Raw genomic sequence first — 20821 nt, forward strand, 5'->3', positions numbered from 1 at the left:
AATTGTGTCTTCCCCAGTTCTGGGAGCCATATTGCTTTTCCATTTGGCCAGAGATAGCAGAGTGATTATGAGACTGGACAAGGACTGGGGAGAGCCATGCTCGAGTCCCAACACAGTCACTGAACTCTCTGGATAAATTTGGGTCAGTTGCTCTAGCTTTCTTCAGCTTACCTCACAATGTCAAGCCCCAAAGAGAAGCGCATGACCAAGGAAGGCAGGTTTGCAGTGTCTCAATTATCAGGTTTAATGACAGGGTTAGTGTCAGCCTCTGCTTTGCTGCTGCTTCGGCTGCCATTGAAACGGGGGAGGGGGGCATGGTATTTGGGAGGGGAATACTAATTGTGCTGGAGGAGGATCCTGGAGTTTCTGATGTCTGTCTTGCTGCGCATGCGGAGGAGGTTTCCCGCCAAGGCCAACGGCACCGACATTCCATCTTGGTGATGCCTTTCGAAGTTATCTCACACCTGACACTTGGGAGAATTATGATTGGACTGTAACTGGGATGCCAAGGGGTGGGGAATGGGTTATTCTATATATCATTTGCTTTCGCGCCTAAATAATCAGTCTTCGCTTTGCTACGCTTCTGATCATTTATAATTAGTAAAAGTACACTTGATTTCTATCAATGGAGTCTCGTGGTTTTCTTTCCTAATTATTCAATGGAGGAGTGCTGACAGTTAGGCTACAGTCTCGGAAACCATGTAAGTATACTCCAGCTTTCATTTATAGTGAATCCATTAAGAAAGGAACTCTTGTCAGCTGTTCTATCCTTTCTCACAGAGTCCTCTCACAGACAGAAACTTGCTTAAGAGGTAAAGATGACTCCTTGTCCTAAATTCTGAAAAAATCTCATTTTTCTTCCCTAGATTCCGAGAATGCAAAGGTTGCCGTGGGGACAAAAACTAGAGAAGGTCACCCGGTACACCATCTTGAACACCCAGAGGGGTGGGGGGGGAAATGGTGTATAAATGCAATACATTTAACAGACGGCGAGAAAGTCATGCATTTGAAAGGTAGATTTAAAACAATCTCTGAAACCAACGTTAAGTCTGAATTACTTTTCAGTAGTTTATTGTGGAGACATACAATTCTTTCATAGCAAATACACTATGTTTCATGCCAAAGAACTGCGCCCCGTTCTCAACTACCCTCTCCCCCACAGTTCTATTAATCTTTCTTTTAAAGCCCAGCATGGATGAAGAAAAGCGAAACAAATGCACGTTTAGCGCATCTTTGGAAACAGAAAAAACCTCACATGATCATACAGAACACTCGAGACAGACATGACAGAGGGATGTGCATGAGATATTGGGCAGAGGGAAAAGAGAAGAGGAGGGGACTGGGAAAGAGGGTAAGATGATAAAAAATAATATTCGTTAGTACTTTTAGCTAGAAACATCACCAGTGGCTGCCATTCCTGAATATAACTGAGAAGCCTGTTTTTCCTCCTCACACCAACACAGTACTCCTATACGCATGATTCCCCCCTTCAGAATTTGAGATAGGTAGGCAGGCAGGTAAGCCTTAGAAGATTCCACCGTTGAGATCTTTTAGGCTGGCTTAGAATGTTCCAAGTCTATGCCATTGCGGGCAACATGGTCCAATGTGGTTTGGAAGACTGGTTGGAATAAAGAGGAGGAGTAGTAGTAGTGAGCAGGAAGAGAGGAGAGAGACAAAAGAAGAGTGGAATAGAGTAGAGAGATCTTCATGCAATTTCTTCCTCGGCTTCCTCCTCAAACTCGCCTTCTTCAGCAGTAGCATCCTGATACTGCTGGTACTCTGAGACCAGGTCATTCATGTTGCTCTCGGCCTCTGTGAACTCCATCTCATCCATGCCCTCACCCGTATACCAGTGGAGGAAGGCCTTGCGACGGAACATGGCTGTGAACTGCTCTGAGATGCGCTTGAAGAGCTCCTGGATCGCCGTGCTGTTGCCGATGAAAGTAGCCGACATTTTAAGGCCACGGGGTGGGATATCACACACGGCCGTCTTGACGTTGTTGGGGATCCATTCCACGAAGTAGCTGCTGTTCTTGTTCTGAATATTCAGCATCTGCTCGTCCACTTCCTTCATAGACATCCTGCCTCGGAAGATAGCCGCTACTGTCAGGTAACGCCCATGGCGAGGGTCACAGGCTGCCATCATGTTTTTGGCGTCAAACATCTGTTGCGTTAGCTCTGGTACACTCAAGGCCCGGTACTGCTGGCTGCCACGACTGGTCAGAGGGGCAAAGCCAGGCATGAAGAAGTGGAGGCGAGGAAAGGGAACCATGTTGACAGCCAACTTGCGAAGGTCAGCATTGAGTTGGCCAGGGAAGCGGAGACAGGTTGTTACCCCACTCATGGTAACAGAGACTAAGTGATTGAGGTCTCCATAAGTGGGGGTTGTTAGTTTGAGGGTACGGAAGCAGATGTCATAGAGAGCCTCGTTGTCAATGCAGTAGGTCTCATCCGTGTTCTCCACCAGTTGGTGTACCGAGAGGGTAGCGTTGTACGGTTCCACTACTGTGTCTGAAACTTTGGGTGACGGCACCACGCTGAAGGTGTTCATGATGCGGTCTGGATATTCCTCACGAATCTTGCTGATCAGCAGGGTACCCATCCCTGATCCAGTGCCCCCTCCTAGAGAGTGGGTAAGCTGGAAACCCTGGAGGCAATCACAACTCTCGGCTTCCTTTCTTACCACATCTAGGACAGAATCAACCAACTCAGCTCCTTCTGTATAGTGGCCTTTGGCCCAGTTGTTCCCAGCACCGCTTTGACCTGAGCAGGGGGAATTGGGGAGCGGGGGAGGAACAGGAGAAAGATATTTGGTTTAGTTTTTTTGTATTTAAAAACAATTTTTATTTTAAACAAACATAAAAGTAAAAAAAAAACCTTGGAGTTGATATGATATATAACAATTGGATATGAGAAAACATTTTTGAATTATACATAAAGAGTATTAACTACAACAATTATTACTATTGTGCTCTACATGGGGCTGCCCTTGAAGAGCATCCGGAGACTTCAGCTAGTCCAGAATGCGGCCGCGCGAGCGATCGTGGGCGCACCACGGTTCGCCCACATAACACCGATTCTCCGTGAGCTGCACTGGCTACCTGTCGATCTCCGGGTGCACTTCAAGGTCCTACTCACCACCTATAAAGCGCTCCATGGTAGTGGATCTGGCTATTTGAGAGACCGCCTTCTGCCAATTACCTCCCTGCGTCCCATCAGATCGCATAGAGTTGGCCTCCTCCGTATTCCATCCGCCAGTCAGTGCCGACTGGCGACTACTCGGAGGAGAGCCTTCTCTGTTGCGGCTCCGACACTATGGAACAATCTCCCCGTGGAGATTCGTACCCTCACCACCGTCCAGGCCTTCCGCACAGCCCTCAAGAACTGGCTAGCCCGTCAGGCCTGGGGATAATCTTATTTCGCCCCTCCCGAATGCTGAGTGAATGTTGAGTTTTACTGTTTAATTTATTTTTTTTCACATTTCTTTTGTATTGTCCTACACTCCCTTTCCTTTTTGACTGTAAGCCGCCCTGAGTCCCCTCAGGGAAAAGGGCGGCCTATAAATGTCCAATAAATGAAAATGAAATGAGAAAAAAAATACTATTATAAAAACTAAATAAAATACATACAATCCAATGTTAATCAATACTGGGAAAATGTTATGATATATGATATAATTAAATATTATGGACGTTCAGCTAAAATAGGATATGAGGATTTGATGCTAATAGAGGATTTTACAAGCAAGTAAATGAAAGGTCAGCATGTGCTATGGATTAATTTTTTTGGCATAGCTAAGGATGAAGGATGTTTAAATAACTATAGGTAATTAAAACTGAAGGTATAATGATGTTAATATGGTAAACATTTGAGTCAAGATACTTGAATTAATATGAGTTAATGGAAGAGAAGCACCAAAGCATGTTGTAACCAGCTGATATACTTCTTTTTTTTTTATAATAGATACCTGTGTTTTGTTTTCCTTTCCTGCCTTGTCCTTTGTCGTTTTTGTCTTTTTTTTGTTTTATTTTTCTTTTGCCTTTTCTTTTTGTTTTGTTTTTTTCCCCCACTGGTGTGGGCAGGTATTGTTCAAGATTATTACTTGTATTAATATTTTTAAATAATAATTACAGTCAAATGAAAATGGATATATAATAATGCTTGAGGTAATATGAGTTATGTTTGTTGATCGTGGAGGATTTGTAATCGATTGATACATTTTCTACAGATGTAAAGAAAGATGCTGTACTTGTTTCAATTAAAATTAAAAAAACATTTATTAAAAAAAAAAGTACAAAAAAAACCATCTTCCTTTACAAATTGTAGAAAGTGTGTCAGTTGGTTAAAGTATTTCCATGCATCACTTCCATAGTCGCCACCTGTTTTTCCATATCAAATCGCATATTTTAAATTCACCTATATTCATGTAGATCACAACTAATATATCTCAACCTTAATTTGACTATAATTGTTTTTACATCCTTTTATATATATATTCAAAATCTAGAATAGGATTATATGATAACATTCCATTAAATCATCCTAAAATCATCCAATCACAATACATCTTTATAACATATTCTAGATAAAGCTTTTAAACCTCCTCTCATAATCTCCATGTGTTGTTTATATAAAATTTCATATTATCAAACTAATATATCTATATGTATTGTTATCATTATTAATCATTATTTAACGATAGCTATTGTCGCTTCATTATATACATACTACTAGTAAACTAAATTTAGCTTCATTTTTATTATACATTTTCACTGCATCAACCTGTATCTTTCCAGTTATAGTACGGTCTTATATCTCTTGCCGTTTGTAGCATTAATGTTCTAGTTACTTTCTTAATAAATCTTGTATAAACTTCTCTTGGCAACATGTTGTTCCTTTCGTATCTCATAAAAGCTTGAAACCCAACATCTGTTCTTTCCATCAGCTTATCTTTGGTTATCGCTAGTGCTTCTGTCAAGATTTCTCTCCTTATCTCCATCAATTTTTCTCTTTTCTTCTTCTGTGCTCTGAAGTCTGGGGTAGAGTTCCAATCCATCTATCTCTCTTTCCATGTTCTGCTCTTGCCATTACCAACCATGCTCACTTTGTTGTCAGTATCCACAGTTTTCTTATCTCTTTCCTCATTTTTCTTCTTCCATCTTTTGAACTCTGTCCTCCACTTTCTCCATTTGGTAAACATCCTCAGTTTCTTCATCAGATTTTTGTGTTTTGTATTCCATATTCTCCAATCTCTTTTTAATTCTCTGTCACAACTAATAGATTTTGAATTTCAAACATAATCATTTGCAATGTTATAGTTTCTTTTTTCTGCTGAGCCATTCTTTCAATTTTGCAGACACTGCCACAATAGGGTTCAAGGCTATTTTAATAAACTTCAAACAAGTTCATTTATTATCTTTCAAGTCAAAATGTTGTCTTCCCTCCAATAGCTAGTGATAGAACTTCCAAAAGGCATCTGTATAAACAACTTGTGCTCTTCCTACTATCACTGTCAGTAAACAAACTGAAAGAGCCTTGAATCTCAAGTGATCAAAGAGAAATAAGAAAAAACAATGTATCCAGTCTCCAGCCTCTAAGTGGCAGCGGAACTGTTTTTACTCCTGTTGTTACAACCCTCTTTATAATAATAAATAATAAAATTTCCTTATCAATTCGACACACTTTCTCTTTTCGCTTTCTTCCCATTCCGGAGCTGTCCCAACTTCAGCAGCTTCATTAGCTGCGTTTCTGTCGCCAGAAAAAAGAGAGGCCATTCCTGGATCTTTCAGGGACTTTGCGGTGTCCCCGAGATCAGCAGGAGGTGCCCTTCTCAATCACTGTCTCTGCGGGACGGTTTAGGTGCAAGTGGACCGTCCAGCGGCAGAAATTCAACTGCGATCTTGGAGCACCAAGACCGCACGTCATGCCGTCAGCTCTCTTCTCCCCAAGATATTTGGTTTATTGTTTGTCATTTGTAATGATGAGTTCAATGAATGCTTTGCCACAAATATTATTTATTTTCACTTTCTCTCATGCCCTTATTTTCTAAAGACAAGCTTCCTCAGTTGCTACATTACCAGAGGAATCAAATCATTTCCAGATGAGTAAAACAGAAGAGTGCTAATGTGATTGACTCAAGCCCTAGCATCCAGCTTCTAAAATTAGATTTAGGGGCAGGAACTAAGATATCCACAAACATTTGGGCTCTATGTTGCGAACTTCAGTCTTACCGCATCAAAAGTGCTTTCCACATTATGGAACATTACTGATTCTCTACTGTCAGTCAATTCCGATTCTACATATAGTGTAATCGTTTGTAGCGTGCGCAGAAGGCAAAGTAGTACAGCAATAAAGGAAGGTGTTGCTATAGGAGCCGAGGTGGCGCAGTGGTTAGGGTGCAGTACTGCAGGTCACTTCAGCTGTTATCTGCAGTTCAGTGGTTCAAATCTCACCTGCTCAAAGGTTGACTCAGCCTTCCATCCTTCCGAGGTGGGTGAAATGAGGACCCGGACTGTTGGGGGCGATATGCTGACTCTGTAAACCGCTTAGAGAGGGCTGAAAGCCCTATGAAGCGGTATATAAGTCTAACTGCTATTGCTATAGTTCTTTCTCCAGACACACCTTATACAGAGAGTGGTTTAAATTAAGAGGTTTTTTTTGCAGACTTAATGTTGCGGCCAGGACACAGCAATACACAGCTTCAGCTTGGCTTACTAGAAATGTATTCAACACCCCAATGTTCTTACTCTTCTTTACTCCAAAGCAAAAGGGGGAAAAAATACTTTGAACATCTACATACCAGAGTGTCAGTGCATATAAAAATATACATAATATTCTGAAACAGTCTGCAAATAGTGTCTTAATAACTCCCAAGAGTTGTGCAAGAGCCTAATTCACATTTGACACCATAACTACACCACCAGTTAATAGCAACTGTGTTTCACTTGAACATCATACAGAAATACTAATCTTGCTCCACTTTTGTTCCATTAGGGTTTCAATGTTACTGGATTGTGGAAACATAGTGACATTGATCATTGCTTGTTAAAGATATACATGTTACTACGTGATATCCCTAATGTGTAAAGTCTATTCTCCTAGCAGTGAAGACTAATGGACAGGGTCAAAAGAGAATAGTTGTTCAACAGTGGGGAAAAAAAATTCAAGATATTCACGCACATCTTTGAATAGCGATAACATATAATATGTAACATGTGCTCTGACAATTTCTCAATTGAATCTTTCTCAACAGGAAGTCAAAACAAATCTGATTCAACAGCACTGAAACAATTTCTAAACAGCAGGTGCTGAATTTGTAGTTTTTGCTACAAATCATATTATTTCAGATTTGTAACTTAGTTGTAAATTAATAACTAATTAAAACAAAAAAAAATAGCAAGAAGAAGCATGTTAAGGGAGATAGCTGCAATAGGCAAAGTTTCTGGTCGAACTTGACTGGAGAATAATTGCAGAGTAGTTCAACCAACGATCCTTACCAAAGACAAAGTTATCAGGTCTGAATATTTGTCCAAAAGGTCCAGATCTTACAGAATCCATGGTTCCAGGTTCCAAGTCAACCAAAATAGCTCTAGGCACATATTTGCCACCTGCATAGAAAAATAACTTTAAGAATCCGCTCGTTCACAATCACAAACAGTCCAACACATTTAATCTAACATGCTATGCGTCTGATTAAGGTTTGCTTTCAGGGGTTACTGTGGATTCACTGATCAGCATTCTGTGATCAGGATTAAGCAGTTACTAACAGATTTAGACAGAAGAAAATAGTTGGATTCATAAAAAAGGACTGGAGGGACAATGAGATGATATATTGAACAAAAATGAAATTATCATATATGCAATTTCATTTCATTTATTTCATTTGTATGCCGCCCTTTTCACCCGAGGGGACTCAGGGCGGCTCACAACTTGACAAGGGGAAAGGGGGATACAAACAGTTTGACAACAACACAAAACAATACATAATTTAAAAAGCACAACAATCATACCATTCGAGATAGGGGCAACGGTTGTTTAGCCCCAGGCCTGTCGGAACAGCCAGGTTTTAAGGGCTTTGCGGAAGGCCTGGAGGGTGGTGAGGGTGCGAATCTCCACGGGGAGTTCGTTCGTTCGGTGACAGAAAAAACCCCACCACTCTTTGCATCACTACATTGTACTTTTGCTCAGCAAATAGCATGTTTCACTTTGGAGCCAAAAAAGAATGTTTTGTTTTATTTTCTTCATTAAAAAACACCCCAATATATCTGTTTTCAGGATGAAGGTGGGCAGAAAGGAGATAACATTGAACAGAATGGAGGCAGCGAAGAGAGATGTCTCTGGCACTCTTGAAATGTAGGGAACCTGACCTGAGGCTTCAGTATAGTAGACGTTGATCCTCTCCAATTGTAAGTCACTATCTCCGTGGTAGTTGCCGGTGGGATCAATGCCATGTTCATCGCTGATGACTTCCCAGAACTGTAAGCCAGGGACAAAGGACAAAGAATTAGTGACAGGACAAATCCTTTTGAAAACCAGACTGGCCCCATTTTAATGTTACAGTTCAGTGGTGGGATTCAGCCAGTGCGCACCTATTCGGGAGAACCGGTTGGTAACTTTCTAAGTAGTTCGGAGAACCGGTTGTTGGAAGAAATCTCCTTTTGTTTTTCCCCCCACTTTACAGGGCTAATCCTGTAAGGAAGGCAGGAAGGAAACATTCTGGTATTGTTTCTAGCCTCATCTTTATTGCCCTGCTTACAGAAACTGCCTCTCCGGTTAACTCTTATTACCATTGTAACAGCTAAGGTGAAGCGCCCATCAACGTGAGTGATGTTGAGTTGGCCACACCCACATAGTCACATGATCACCGAGCCACGCCTACCCAGCTGGCCATTAAGGAAGAGAACTGGTTGTTAAATTATTTGAAACCCACCACTGTTACAGCTCTACTGCACACTTGGATAGCCTTTATGTGGGAATGCAGTGTGGCCTATCATGGCTTTATCCTGAGGAGCTTGAATACTGGACCGGGCTCCTTAGCAGGGAGGGGACCATCTGGGTTCCCCACTAAAGGTGCCAAAATCACACAGCCCTTTTCCACGAGTCCCCAGCACAGCCTTGCAAAGCAGGCCGATATATTTCTTTACAGCTGATGGCATTGGTCAATATGCACCTGTTGCCTAGGCGTGGCACGACAAAACCGCGCTCGACTAAAGCGCGCCCGATTAAACCGCGTCGCTGACATCATCAACAGGGCGACAACAGCGAGCGCGGAGAAAGAAGGGCGCTTTAAATAGCGCTTTGAAAGCAAGCCGATTCAACTTAAGGTAAGGGTTAGGTTTAGGGTTAGGTTTAGGTTAAGGGTTAGGGTTAGGTTAAGGGTTAGGTTAAGGGTTAGGTTTAGGATTAGGTTTAGGGGGTTAGGTTTAGGGGTTAATTTTAGGTTTAGCGTTTACAGCGTGCTTTTTTCTCCGCGCTGTTGTCGCGCTGTGATGACGTCAGCTACGTGGTTTCGTCGAGCGCCCTTTAGTCGAACGCGGTTTTGTGGTGGAACCTTGCCTAGGATAGACATAGGACCAAGGGGGAGGGATAGGTTAATTGCAGCATTGCCCCCTCCCTCAGATCGCTTTGCCAGTCGAACAGCACATATTGGATCTGCCACCCATTACCCCAAGCACTGGCAAGCTTCATCTGACCTCCAAATGAATTTGTGAAATAGGCTTTCATCCAGTTCCATAGTCATCGGATTCAGTACTACGGCTTTCAAACTTTCTTTACGGTACAATTCTTTGAAAGGTCTAGTAGGCAATCTAAGAGATACCCACTCCAGGACACACTGCATTTCGTGCAGCAAGAAACCACCCGGGGGAGGGCCTTCTCTGTAGCCGCTCCGACCCTCTGGAATAAACTGCCCCCAGAGATCCGGACCCTACCCCCTCTCATGGCCTTCCGAAAGGCTATTAAGACCTGGCTATTCCGGCAGGCCCCGGGCTGTTGAACTCACGATTGAGTTCCAGCCCCGATTAGACTGGGTGTATGTTGTGGTCTTTTTAACTATGTTTTTTTGCGTTTTCTAACTTCTATTTTAATTGTATTGTTGTAAGCCGCCCAGAGTCCTCCGGGATTGGGTGGCCTATAAATTTATTAAACATTCAACATTCAAACATTCAAGATTGCAACAGGATTACTCTTAACTATGTATGTAGCATAGTTTAATCCAAAGTATTAAAAACCCAATTAAAGAACCTACTTGTTTAAACCAACCTTAGGAATTCAACGGTAAGCTAAAAATTAGCTCTGATGTGTTTAATTATTAATTATTTATGATTCATCACATATTTTTTCCTTATATAATACTTTGCATATCTGTATTTGGGGTTCTTGGTCTGATTGGGCAGGAACCCAGTGGCCATAGCAATAGCAGTTAGACTTATATACCGCTTCATAGGGCTTTCAGCCCTCTCTAAGCGGTTTACAGAGTCAGCCTATCGCCCCCACAGTCTGGGTCCTCATTTCACCCACCTCGGAAGGATGGAAGGCTGAGTCAACCTTGAGCCGGTGAGATTTGAACCGCTGAACTGCAGATAGCAGTCAGTTGAAGTGGCCTGCAGTACTGCACCCTAACCACTGCGCCACCTCGGCTCTTCATCATTTTAGGATACTAAATACTACTACTAATATTACTACTGCAATTTGTTTCACATCTCCAACTGTTTTGACTCATATAATACAGGATCTTTTTTTTTCTACAAAAGCTTTATTTTTCCGTATCAACATTTCTCTCTTAAGCTTAAGGAAGAATCATTGCTCAGTGGTAAGGAATACGTTATTTTGCAGACATTGCTATGTTGAATAAGGGTTGATATGGCCTCTTATCTGTAGTCCTGGCGACCCACTGGCCAAAATATTTGGCAATACTGAATTAGGCAAGTCATAAGCAAAACTGATGGATCAGAATGAAGATTTGCTGGTCCAGCATCTTGTGTCATAATATACTGAGCTAGATGTATTGGCTCAAGGAAGCCAACAAGTGCAAGATGAACACAAGCCAACTACTTTTTTTTTTTTACTCATGGTGGCTTCACACAGAGAGCTATAATTTAAAAAACCACCACCACACTAAGCAAAAGTCAAATAAACCATATTATGACTTAGCAGAAAATATGAAGTCAGCCAATTTAAACAGGAGCATAGAAAAACCTCCTTCCTCCATGGGCAGCAAGGGTGGGTTTCAGGGGGTTCGTGGCGGTCCCCGCGAACCGGTTGGTCAGCGAACCCAGAAGTAAGTAACTTCCGGGAACGCCGAAGGATCCACCCGCCCGCCCGCGTTTCTTACCCGGTTTTGACGAGTTCTGCGCTTCCACGCATGCGCAGGACGCATACAGCGCCTGCGCGATCCTCCAGGAGCAGCTGGAGCATCGCACAGGCGCTAGTACGCATGCGTGCACTGCGCGCGTGCACGAGGACGCTGCCGGCCCCGTTCCAACCAAACCGGTTGGAACGGGGCGAGAAACCCACCCCGATCGGCAGCCAAGCAAAGAGATCTGTGGAACTCTGGAAATCTTTAAACTTCGAAGTGCTATTATTTCCCCGCTTTCTGGCATATTAGCTGGGGATCCTGTCTGCCCGCCAGAGTAATGAATGTGGCTGCTACAGTGTACTTAAAATACTAATTCTTATTTTAAGTTCTTGTGTTAGATCTTAATTCTATCAGATCCTCTACCTTAACAGGATTTAAAACAATTTGATCTAAAGCTGTTGTGACTGTGCCTTAAGTAGAGGGATTCAGAACGCTATTTATGTTAACTGTGTAGGACAGGACTTTTAAAGAACATAAACCTACTTGTAATACTGCCCTAAATTATGTTGGCAACGTGTGGTGGCCCGGCAGGAGTCGGTGGAGCTGCTGCCAAGACTCCGACGGCGAGGGGTCGTACGAGTTGGCCTTAGAGGAGGTGGAGGATCCTGGACAGGGTGTTAGGGCTCGGCTGGAGCTATTAGCGGCCGCCAGACTCCGACTGTATAGGGCCTGGTGGGTCGGCCTTGGAGAGGGTGGAGGACCCTGGACGGGGTGTTAGGGCTTGGCCGGAGCTATTAGCGGCCGCCAGACTCCGACAGTACGGGGGCTGGTGGGTCGGCCTTGGAGAGGGTGGAGGACCCTGGACAGGGTGTTAGGGCTCGGCCGGAGCTATTAGCGGCCGCCAGACTCCGACTGTATGGGGGCTGGTGGGTCAGCCTTGGAGAGGGTGGAGGACCCTGGACAGGGTGTTAGGGCTCGGCCGGAGCTATTAGCGGCCGCCAGACTCCGACTGTATGGGGGCTGGTGGGTCAGCCTTGGAGAGGGTGGAGGACCCTGGACGGGGTGTTAGGGCTCGGCCGGAGCTATTAGCGGCCGCCAGACTCCGACTGTATGGGGGCTGGTGGGTCAGCCTTGGAGAGGGTGGAGGACCCTGGATGGGGTGTCAACGCCATGAAGGGCGGAAGGAGATGTGGTGGCCACTGGATACCTGGGGAATCTTGGCTCAAGGGGACTATTCCTTCAGATATTTGGGAATCACGAAAGAGGCACCACGGGAAATGAGTGCGGGCCATATTTTTTGTTTTTATTGTTAAAATGTTTTTATTTTCCATTTTCATACAGTCACATATATACTGTGCATAACCGGGGCCATGCCACATTAAACAATAATCACAGCAATTCCTCTTGTCAACAATACCCCCAGAAATATAAATAAAATGAAACTCAAACTCAACTACAAACCCAATATACCTCTTCCACTCTCCATACACCTCTTTCTTCCGCCCCCCTCCAACTTGCTATCTTCCCTCCATCATCCCCCTCTACCCTACTTCCCCTCCCCCTCTACCACTCCTCTCTCCCGGTCCACTCCCTCCCTTCCTTCTCACCTTTCCCTCCCACCATCTCTACCCCCTCTTTCTTCTATCCCACTCCTCCTCCCCTTGGTGTATTTCTACTATATGTCAATGTATTCAGCTTGTCCTATTTTTACAGAGAAATTAAAGAGAAACAGTATATATATGTGAAATCGCATTACGTTGATATCTAACACGTAGTATATATCCCCCCCTCCCCTACCCTCCCCCCTAACACCCCACCTCCCTCTCCCCCCCCCCCCGACTTCCCAGAACCCGTACACGGTATAGGAGTGCGGGCCATATTACGGACAACCCATTCCGACTGCATTGTTATTCCTGCATCCCGACTCAACTCACAGCAAACATCTGCTGAGTCACAACAGCAACGATAACAAAACTGACTGTTTTAATTCAAGAGAAGAATCTATCTATTCTTTTTCCCCCCCTACTTGGAAATGGATTCTGTACCCTGCCTTATTTTTTTGCCAGTAGAATCTAGGAAGCTTTCCATTCAAACAGAAGTAGGGAAGCTCCCACTTCTGTCTGGCCTACTTATGGGCTTTGCAGCCCCCGACAGCCTGTGCCAGCTGGTTCTCACCACTTTGTGCCTGCTGCAACTCAGCTTTAAGTGGAATCTCTGGGTCATTCTCGTCTCTCTCTCTCACATTCTGCCGCAGCATGAGTGGCAGTTTCTATTTATACCAATTGCCAGGGAAAGCAGGCGGGGCTGGGGGGGGGGGAAGCGAGCATTTGCTGAGGGTGAAGATGCAGATACTGTGCAATGTCCCTTAAAGCCCCCTCCCTCTGCACACACACACACACACCTCAGAGAAAACAACCAGAGCAGGACGGAGAAGGAAAGAACTGCAATTATAAATCCAGCACACATGAGCAAAGGACAGGCCTTGGCAGTCGCCTGGATTGCTGATGAGTTCTTGGCATGGCCATCAGGTGCCTGGGCACATGCCAGACAGCAGGGAAGGTTTAGCAGTAAGGACACTTCCCAGTTCAGCAAAACTCTTTCTCCAGGACTTCAGGCCAAGAATTTACTGCCACGGTTTGTTCTCGTTTTTCTCCCCAAATTAGGAAGCAAAATCAAAGCTTAGAGCAGTGTGTTTCTCAACTTTGGCGACTTTAAGTCCTGTGGACTTCAACCCCCAGAATCCCCCAGCCAGCACAGCCTATGGACTTCAACTCCCAGCTGGCTGGGGAATTCTGGGAGTTGAAGTCCACAGGACTTAAAGTCGCCAAGGTTGAGAAACACTGGCTTAGAGTCTCCTGGTTGACGAAAGAGGACTTGATGGCAAAATACAAGATTATATAGCTGAGAGAGCCTTAGAGTTAAGAAAGACCAAGTTAAGTTAAAGTTAATTTTGGCCAACAATAGCCACTTCTATTTCACAGCTTGTAAGCCAGATTCAACAGCAGTCACAAGCACGTCACAGAGATGAAGTCACTTCTAACTGCTAACTGCAGTTCGGCGGTTCTAATCTCACCGGCTCAGGGTTGACTCAGCCTTCCATCCTTCCGAGGTGGATGAAATGAGGACCCAGACTGTGGGGGGCGATATGCTAACTCTATAAACCGCTTAGAGAGAGCTGAAAGCCCTATGAAGCGGTATATAAGTCTAACTGCTATTGCTAAAATTGTACACAAGCCTCTGTGAAGGGAATGGGCTGCTGTGTTTTTAAACCTCACAAGATTTAGCCCCAAATTTAAGCTTCTCTTTAAGAGGGACAGGGAGAAAAGCTGCTCATTTTGTTAGAAACCTTATATTTTTTTAAATTATTATTATACAATTGTATCACAGCGGCCAGTTGTTTCGCCGGATTTGGCATTGGTTACTAGTCGGGCCCCACCCAGGGGCCTAGGATTATTATTATTATTATCTTTTCTTTAAAACTAGGATATGTTAAGTATATTGATATGAAGCGGAAATACACCAATGAGAGGAGGAGTGGGAAACAGAGGAGAGAAGAAAGATAGGAAGAGAGGGATAGAAGAGAGGGTAAGGGGGGAAGATGAGGAGGATAAGGAGGAGTGGAATGAAGAGAGAGGAGAAGGAGAAAGGAAGGGGAAGTAGAGTAGGAAAGGATGATGGAGGGAAGAAAGGAGGTAGGAGAGAGGTAGAAGAAAGAGGTGTATGGAGAGCAGAAGAGCTAATAATGGGTTTTTATCTTTTTGGGGCGTTGATGACAAGAGAAACTGATGTAATTATTATTTAATACTATATGATACTGCTATGTATAGTATACATATGATTGTATGTTATGAAAATGGAAATAAAAAAATATAATTAGAAAGATTTAGCCCAAAGTTAAGCTTCTCTTTAAGAGGGACAGGGAGAAAAGCTGGTCGTTTTCTTTAGAAACCTGTCACGGCATATCCTGTGAGCAGGCCTTGCAGCAAGATAGCTGTGAAAGACATGCAGATATGCACCAACCGCATACGGGATGGGGAATCATAGGTCAAGGGTGCCTTCTGAAGCAGTGGCTCCGTTTGGCAATTGTCTCTTTTCAGGGAGATACAAGTTAACAGCTTGAGGTTATTCATAGACTGATCCAAACCCCAGAAACAGCTTGTTGTGCTTTCAGTAGTAAAAGGAGCTGAGCAACGGTGACTCATCGGACTTCAGACTGCAGGGAAAGCTCATTTTACACAGCTAATAGGCAGCCAGGAAGAAGCACCTCTTTCCCCAATGTAAGGAGGAGAAATACACCAATCACGATTGGCGTAACTGCCCAGTTTTATATGCTCTGTGATAGTTCAGCCTCAGCAGAAGTGTTAAGTCAATGTTTCTCAACCTTGGCAACTTGAAGATGTCCGGACTTCAACTCCCAGAATTCCCTAGCCAGCATTCGCGTATAAACAATTCAGTGTCTAGGACAGTGTTTCTCAACCTTGGCAACTTGAAGATGTCCGGACTTCAACTCCCAGAATTCCCTAGCCAGCATTCGCGTATAAACAATTCAGTGTCTAGGACAGTGTTTCTCAACCTTGTCAACTTGAAGATGTCCGGACTTCAACTCCCAGAATTCCCTAGCCAGCATTCGCGTATAAACAATTCAGTGTCTAGGACAGTGTTTCTCAACCTTGGCAACTTGAAGATGTCCGGACTTCAACTCCCAGAATTCCCTAGCCAGCATTCGCGTATAAACAATTCAGTGTCTAGGACAGTGTTTCTCAACCTTGGCAACTTGAAGATGTCCGGACTTCAACTCCCAGAATTCCCCAGCCAGCATTCGCTGGCTGGGGAATTCTGGGAGTTGGAGTCCGGACATCTTCAAGTTGCCATGGTTGAGAAACACTGTGTTAAGTGATCTTCTAGGAGGGCTGGTTTAGTCACAACAAAAGGGGCTTCCAGACCCCAATCTGGGTCGCCTCATCCCGAGAAAGCTCGTGTCCATGTCTTTTCTCAACATTGGCCTCATAAGGTGAACCACGGGTACTTGACATCCAATCCCTCCATGAGGGCAGGAAGGAGAAAGACCAAGGTTCGCTTTTCTAGGATATGCGTACATCTATAACATTCGTTCTTGATGTGATGGGTTGCCTTGCTAACAAGGGTGGAGCACTTTTAAGTGGGGGGGAGAGGGAGGAAAAGGTGTGCCATGTTTCTGATCAACTTCCTCTTTTCCTTAGAACTGGTTGGTTAAGCCAGCCGTCTTGTGGATGCAAATTTAACAGAAAGGAAGCTCAGCTTTCAAAGACAGTTGAGACTCTGGCTCGACTTTCTAGAAGTGCTGGCGAAAGGCCAGGTTGCCTTGCAAATTCCCGCGTCAGCACAGAAGTCTCACTGTGGGCCAGGAAGAACATAGTAGAAGTTGTCAGAATTAAGACAGAAAGGCAGTCCTTGTATAATGATTTAACACGCTTAGGGGCCATTTGCAGTGGTAATGAAAATTTACGATCAAATCTTCATTTATGAGCTTTGCAGGTATGTAAAGCAAAGAAAGAGGGCCTTCTCTGTAGCGGCACCGGCCCTGTGGAACGATCTACCCGTAGAGATCCGGACCCTTCCCACTCTCTCGGCCTTTCCGAAAAGCCACTAAAACCTGGCTGTTCCGGCAGGCCTGGGGCTGTTGAATTGAATTGAATTTATTTCTATGCCGCCCTTTTCCCAGAAGGGACTCAGGGCGGCTCACAACCCAAGTTGGGGGGGGGGGGATAGGGGATACAAATAGGGAAAAAAAGACATAAACAAACAATACCACAATTTTAAAAACAACTCAACAGGCACACCATTCGAGCGGGGACAGGAACTCATCAGCCCCAGGCCTGTCGGAAGAGCCAGGTTTTAAGGGCTTTGCGGAAGGCCTGGAGGGTGGTGAGGGTCCGAATCTCCACGGGGAGATCGTTCCAGAGGGTCGGAGCAGCCACAGAGAAGGCCCTCCTCTGGGTGGTAGCCAATCGGCATTGGCCAGTGGATGGAATTCAGAGGAGGCCTAATCTGTGGGATCTAATGGGTCTATTGGAGGTAATTGGCAGCAGGCGGTCTCTCAAGTACCCAGGTCCAGTACCATGAAGGGCTTTATAAGTGACGACTAGCGCCTTGAAGCGCGTCCGGAGACCAATGGGAAGCCAGTGCAGCTCGCGGAGGATAGGTGTAACGTGGGTGTACCGAGGTGCACCCACAATCGCTCGCGCGGCTGCATTCTGGACAAGCTGAAGTCTCCGAATGCTCTTCAAGGGCTGCCCCATGTAGAGCACTGTCCAGCCCCATCGAGACAGAATGGATGGTGTGTTATTTTAAAAACTGTTATCTTTTTATTCATGGTTAATTTTTTTTATCTTGTCTCTGTAAGCCGCCCAGAGTCCTACGGGATACAAATTTATTAAATTTCAAATTTCAATTTCAAAGAAAAACTGAAGAGATCCTAAGCACAGCCGAGGTGTCACTTAGTAACAGCTGAATTGCCAGTCCCAACTGTAGTGGCTAAATGAGGACTATTGCATGGCATTCTAAGGCATTTAGGAAAAATAGATACTGTATCTGGTGCTTTTGAGTGTTTCCCTCCAGATCTTGCCATTAGCTATATTGGTTGGAGCATGTTCTGGAGGGTACCTGGTTGACTACCTCTGATAAAATATATATATTCCAACCCCACTGGTTAGTTGTAAGAGCTGGGGTTAAGGTCTCAAGGGCTGCCAGGCTGTGGGAAGGAATCCCAAGGCAACTAAAACAGTTCCGAGGGGCTTCTGGAAGGCAGAACATAATCCAAGAGGCGCATGGCATTCAGCTATGCCATGTACCAAAGGAGGAAGTGCCTTAAATAACTGTAGCGGATGGCATGCATCGGCCTTGCATTATGTGGCATCTTAGAAATGAGCTGCTGGGTTATATAATTTATTATTTATTTATTTATTAGACTTATATACCGCTTCATAGGGCTTTCAGCCCTCTCTAAGCGGTTTACGATTTTTTTTAGCAAATTGAGTCAGCAACTTGCCCCCACAGTCCGAGTCCTCATTTCACCCACCTCGGAAGGATGGAAGGCTGAGTCGACCTTCAGCCGGTGAGATTTGAACCGCCGAACTGCAGATCACAGTCAGCTAAAGTGGCCTGCAGTGCTGCACCCTAACCACTGCGCCACCTCGGCTCTTAATACTCCTTGTTTAGCCAATTTCAACTCAACAGCGTATGTGGAGGGGACCAGGTTGGGTAAGAGGTTCTTCATAGTCAGATTTATGCACCAGAGTACACAGCTGATGCTACTGCAGGCTAATTTCTTACTGGACTTAGTTTTGCTAAGTCCTAACTTAGTTAAGTTCTTATTGTAAACTTATTGTAACCTGTGTAATGTAAACGAAGTGCAATGAAGTCAGTCAAGATCAGTGGTCTCCAACCTTGACAACTTTAAGACTTGTGGACTTCAACTCCCAGACTTCCTCAGCCAGCTTTGCTAAGTCCTAACTTAGTTAAGTCCTACCTTAAACTTATTGTAACCTGTGTAATGTAAACTAAGTGCAATGAAGCCAGTCAAGATCAGTGGTCTCCAACCTTGGCAACTTTAAGACTTTGCTGGCTGAGGAACTCTGGGATTTGAAGTCCACAGGCCTTAAAGTTGCCAAGGTTGGAGACCACTGCATTAGGAGACTGGGGAGTGCAAAATAGGTATACACTGTTGTACAACTGATAGCCACAGGAGCCTATATTGTGTGGAAGTGCCTTCTAGTTTAGGCAATAATATTGGAAAAATCAGCCATTTGGCATAGAAATTGGGAGGCTGAACATAAATGAGAAGAGTCTAGAAATCGGTGTTTCTCAACCTCTTTTATGTTTTGTGGACTTCAATTCCCAGAATTCCTCAGTCAGCATGGTGGCTGGGGAATTCTGGGAGTGGAGCCGAGGTGGTGCAGTGGTTAAATGCAGCACTGCAGGCTACTTCAGCTGACTGCAGTTCGGCTGTTCAAATCTCACTGGCTCAGAGATGACTCAGCCTTCCAAGGTGGGTGAAATGAGGACCCAGACTGTGGGGGCGATATGCTAACTCTGTAAACCGCTTAGAGAGGGCTGAAAGCCCTATGAAGCGGTATATAAGTCTAACTGCTATTGCTATTGATGAGGTTGAGAAACACTGGTCTAGATCAGTGTTTCTCAACCTTGGCAACTTGAAGATGTCCGGACTTCAACTCCCAGAATCCCCCAGCCAGCATTCGCGTATAAACAATTCAGTGTCTAGGACAGTGTTTCTCAACCTTGGCAATTTGAAGATGTCCGGACTTCAACTCCCAGAATCCCCCAGCCAGCATTCGCTGGCTGGGGAATTCTGGGAGTTGAAGTCCGGACATCTTCAAGTTGCCAAGGTTGAGAAACACTGGTCTAGATCAGAAGTCTCCAACCTTGGCAACTTTTAAGACCTGTGGACTTCAACTCCCAGAGTTCCTCAACCAGCTTTGCTGCGTACTCCGGTGCTTCGCTGGCTGAGGAACTCTGGGAGTTGAAGTCCACAGGTCGTAAATTTCCCAAGGTTGGAGACCACTAGTCAAGATAATCCCGAGCTGGTTGGGTTGGGTTGATCAGGAGTCTCAAAACCTTGGCGACTTTAAGACCTGTGGACTTCAACTCCCAGAGTTCCTCCGCCTGTGGACTTCAACTCCCAGAGTTCCTCAGCCAGCTTTGCTGTGTACTCCGGCGCTTCGCTGGCTGAGGAACTCTGGGAGTTGAAGTCCACAGGTCGTAAAGTCGCCAAGGTTGGAGACCGCTGCTCAAGCTAATCCCGAGCTGGCTGGGTTTGCATCAAAAGCTCGGTGCCAATACGCCTCTTGGCAAGACTTCGGATCAGTTCGCGCCCGGCAGAGAAGCGGACCAACGGACGCTGGCCCTGCCGCTTTCGCTGGGGCGTCTTCAGGCGGGAAGGGAAGGGACGGGGGGGGGGTGTGGGGTGGCCATGTTGGCGGCCGCATTGCAGCGATCCGCCCACTCCCCGCCCCGGGTTCCAGGTTAGTAAATGCGTCACAAAGCAAAACGGGGCTTCTCCCCAATCCTCGTGGGGGGGCAACCAAGCCGGTCCTCTCTCCTCCGCCACGCCGCGCTTCCGAATCTCCCCACCACCCGACGCTCCGGTAGGGAGCCATTGCGGACAGGCATTTCCCCAGGAGGAGGCCAGGCAGATTGAGCGGAGCAGCGACATTTCCCGCCCAGCTCCAAGCGGGTTTCCATCGCGTTGCCCTCGATGCCCCCCCCCCCGCCACGCGCCTCGATTCCGACCCAAACGTTGCTTATATTAAGTCCCCGGGAGGACACGTCCATGCATGCATTCACACGTTCCCTTCCCTCCCCTCTCCGATCGCGCAGCCTGCCCGGGAGAGAAGTTGTTTCTCCGGGGAGAATCCCTTCCCCCAGCCGCGTCCCCCCCCCCCCTTCTAACCTTGGCCCCGATCTGGTTGCCGCACTGGCCGACTTGCAGATGCACGATCTCCCTCATGGCTGGATGACGGTGGTTTT

General features: G+C 45.4%; 1 protein-coding gene across 1 annotated transcript in view; it reads right to left on the reverse strand.

Moving 5' to 3' along the window:
• Positions 1-1043: 1043 nt before the first annotated feature.
• The window catches only part of TUBB4A (tubulin beta 4A class IVa), a 19864-nt gene continuing 86 nt past the window's right edge, over positions 1044-20821 (reverse strand). Inside the window, exons 1-4 of the mRNA XM_087711000.1 lie at positions 20745-20821; positions 8367-8475; positions 7497-7607; positions 1044-2763 (exon numbers count right to left, since the gene is read on the reverse strand). The exon at positions 20745-20821 is cut by the window's right edge and continues 86 nt beyond it. Of these exons, the coding sequence (XP_087567126.1) occupies positions 1706-2763; positions 7497-7607; positions 8367-8475; positions 20745-20801 (1335 nt within the window). The 5' untranslated portion in view covers positions 20802-20821 and the 3' untranslated portion in view covers positions 1044-1705. The remainder of the gene's footprint in view (positions 2764-7496; positions 7608-8366; positions 8476-20744) is intronic.

Source organism: Thamnophis sirtalis, unplaced genomic scaffold (genome assembly GCF_051295495.1).
Source record: "Thamnophis sirtalis isolate CommonGarterSnake01/CBP01778 unplaced genomic scaffold, rThaSir2_p1.2 scaffold_3, whole genome shotgun sequence".
In the NCBI taxonomy this organism is placed as follows: Eukaryota; Metazoa; Chordata; class Lepidosauria; order Squamata; family Natricidae; genus Thamnophis; species Thamnophis sirtalis.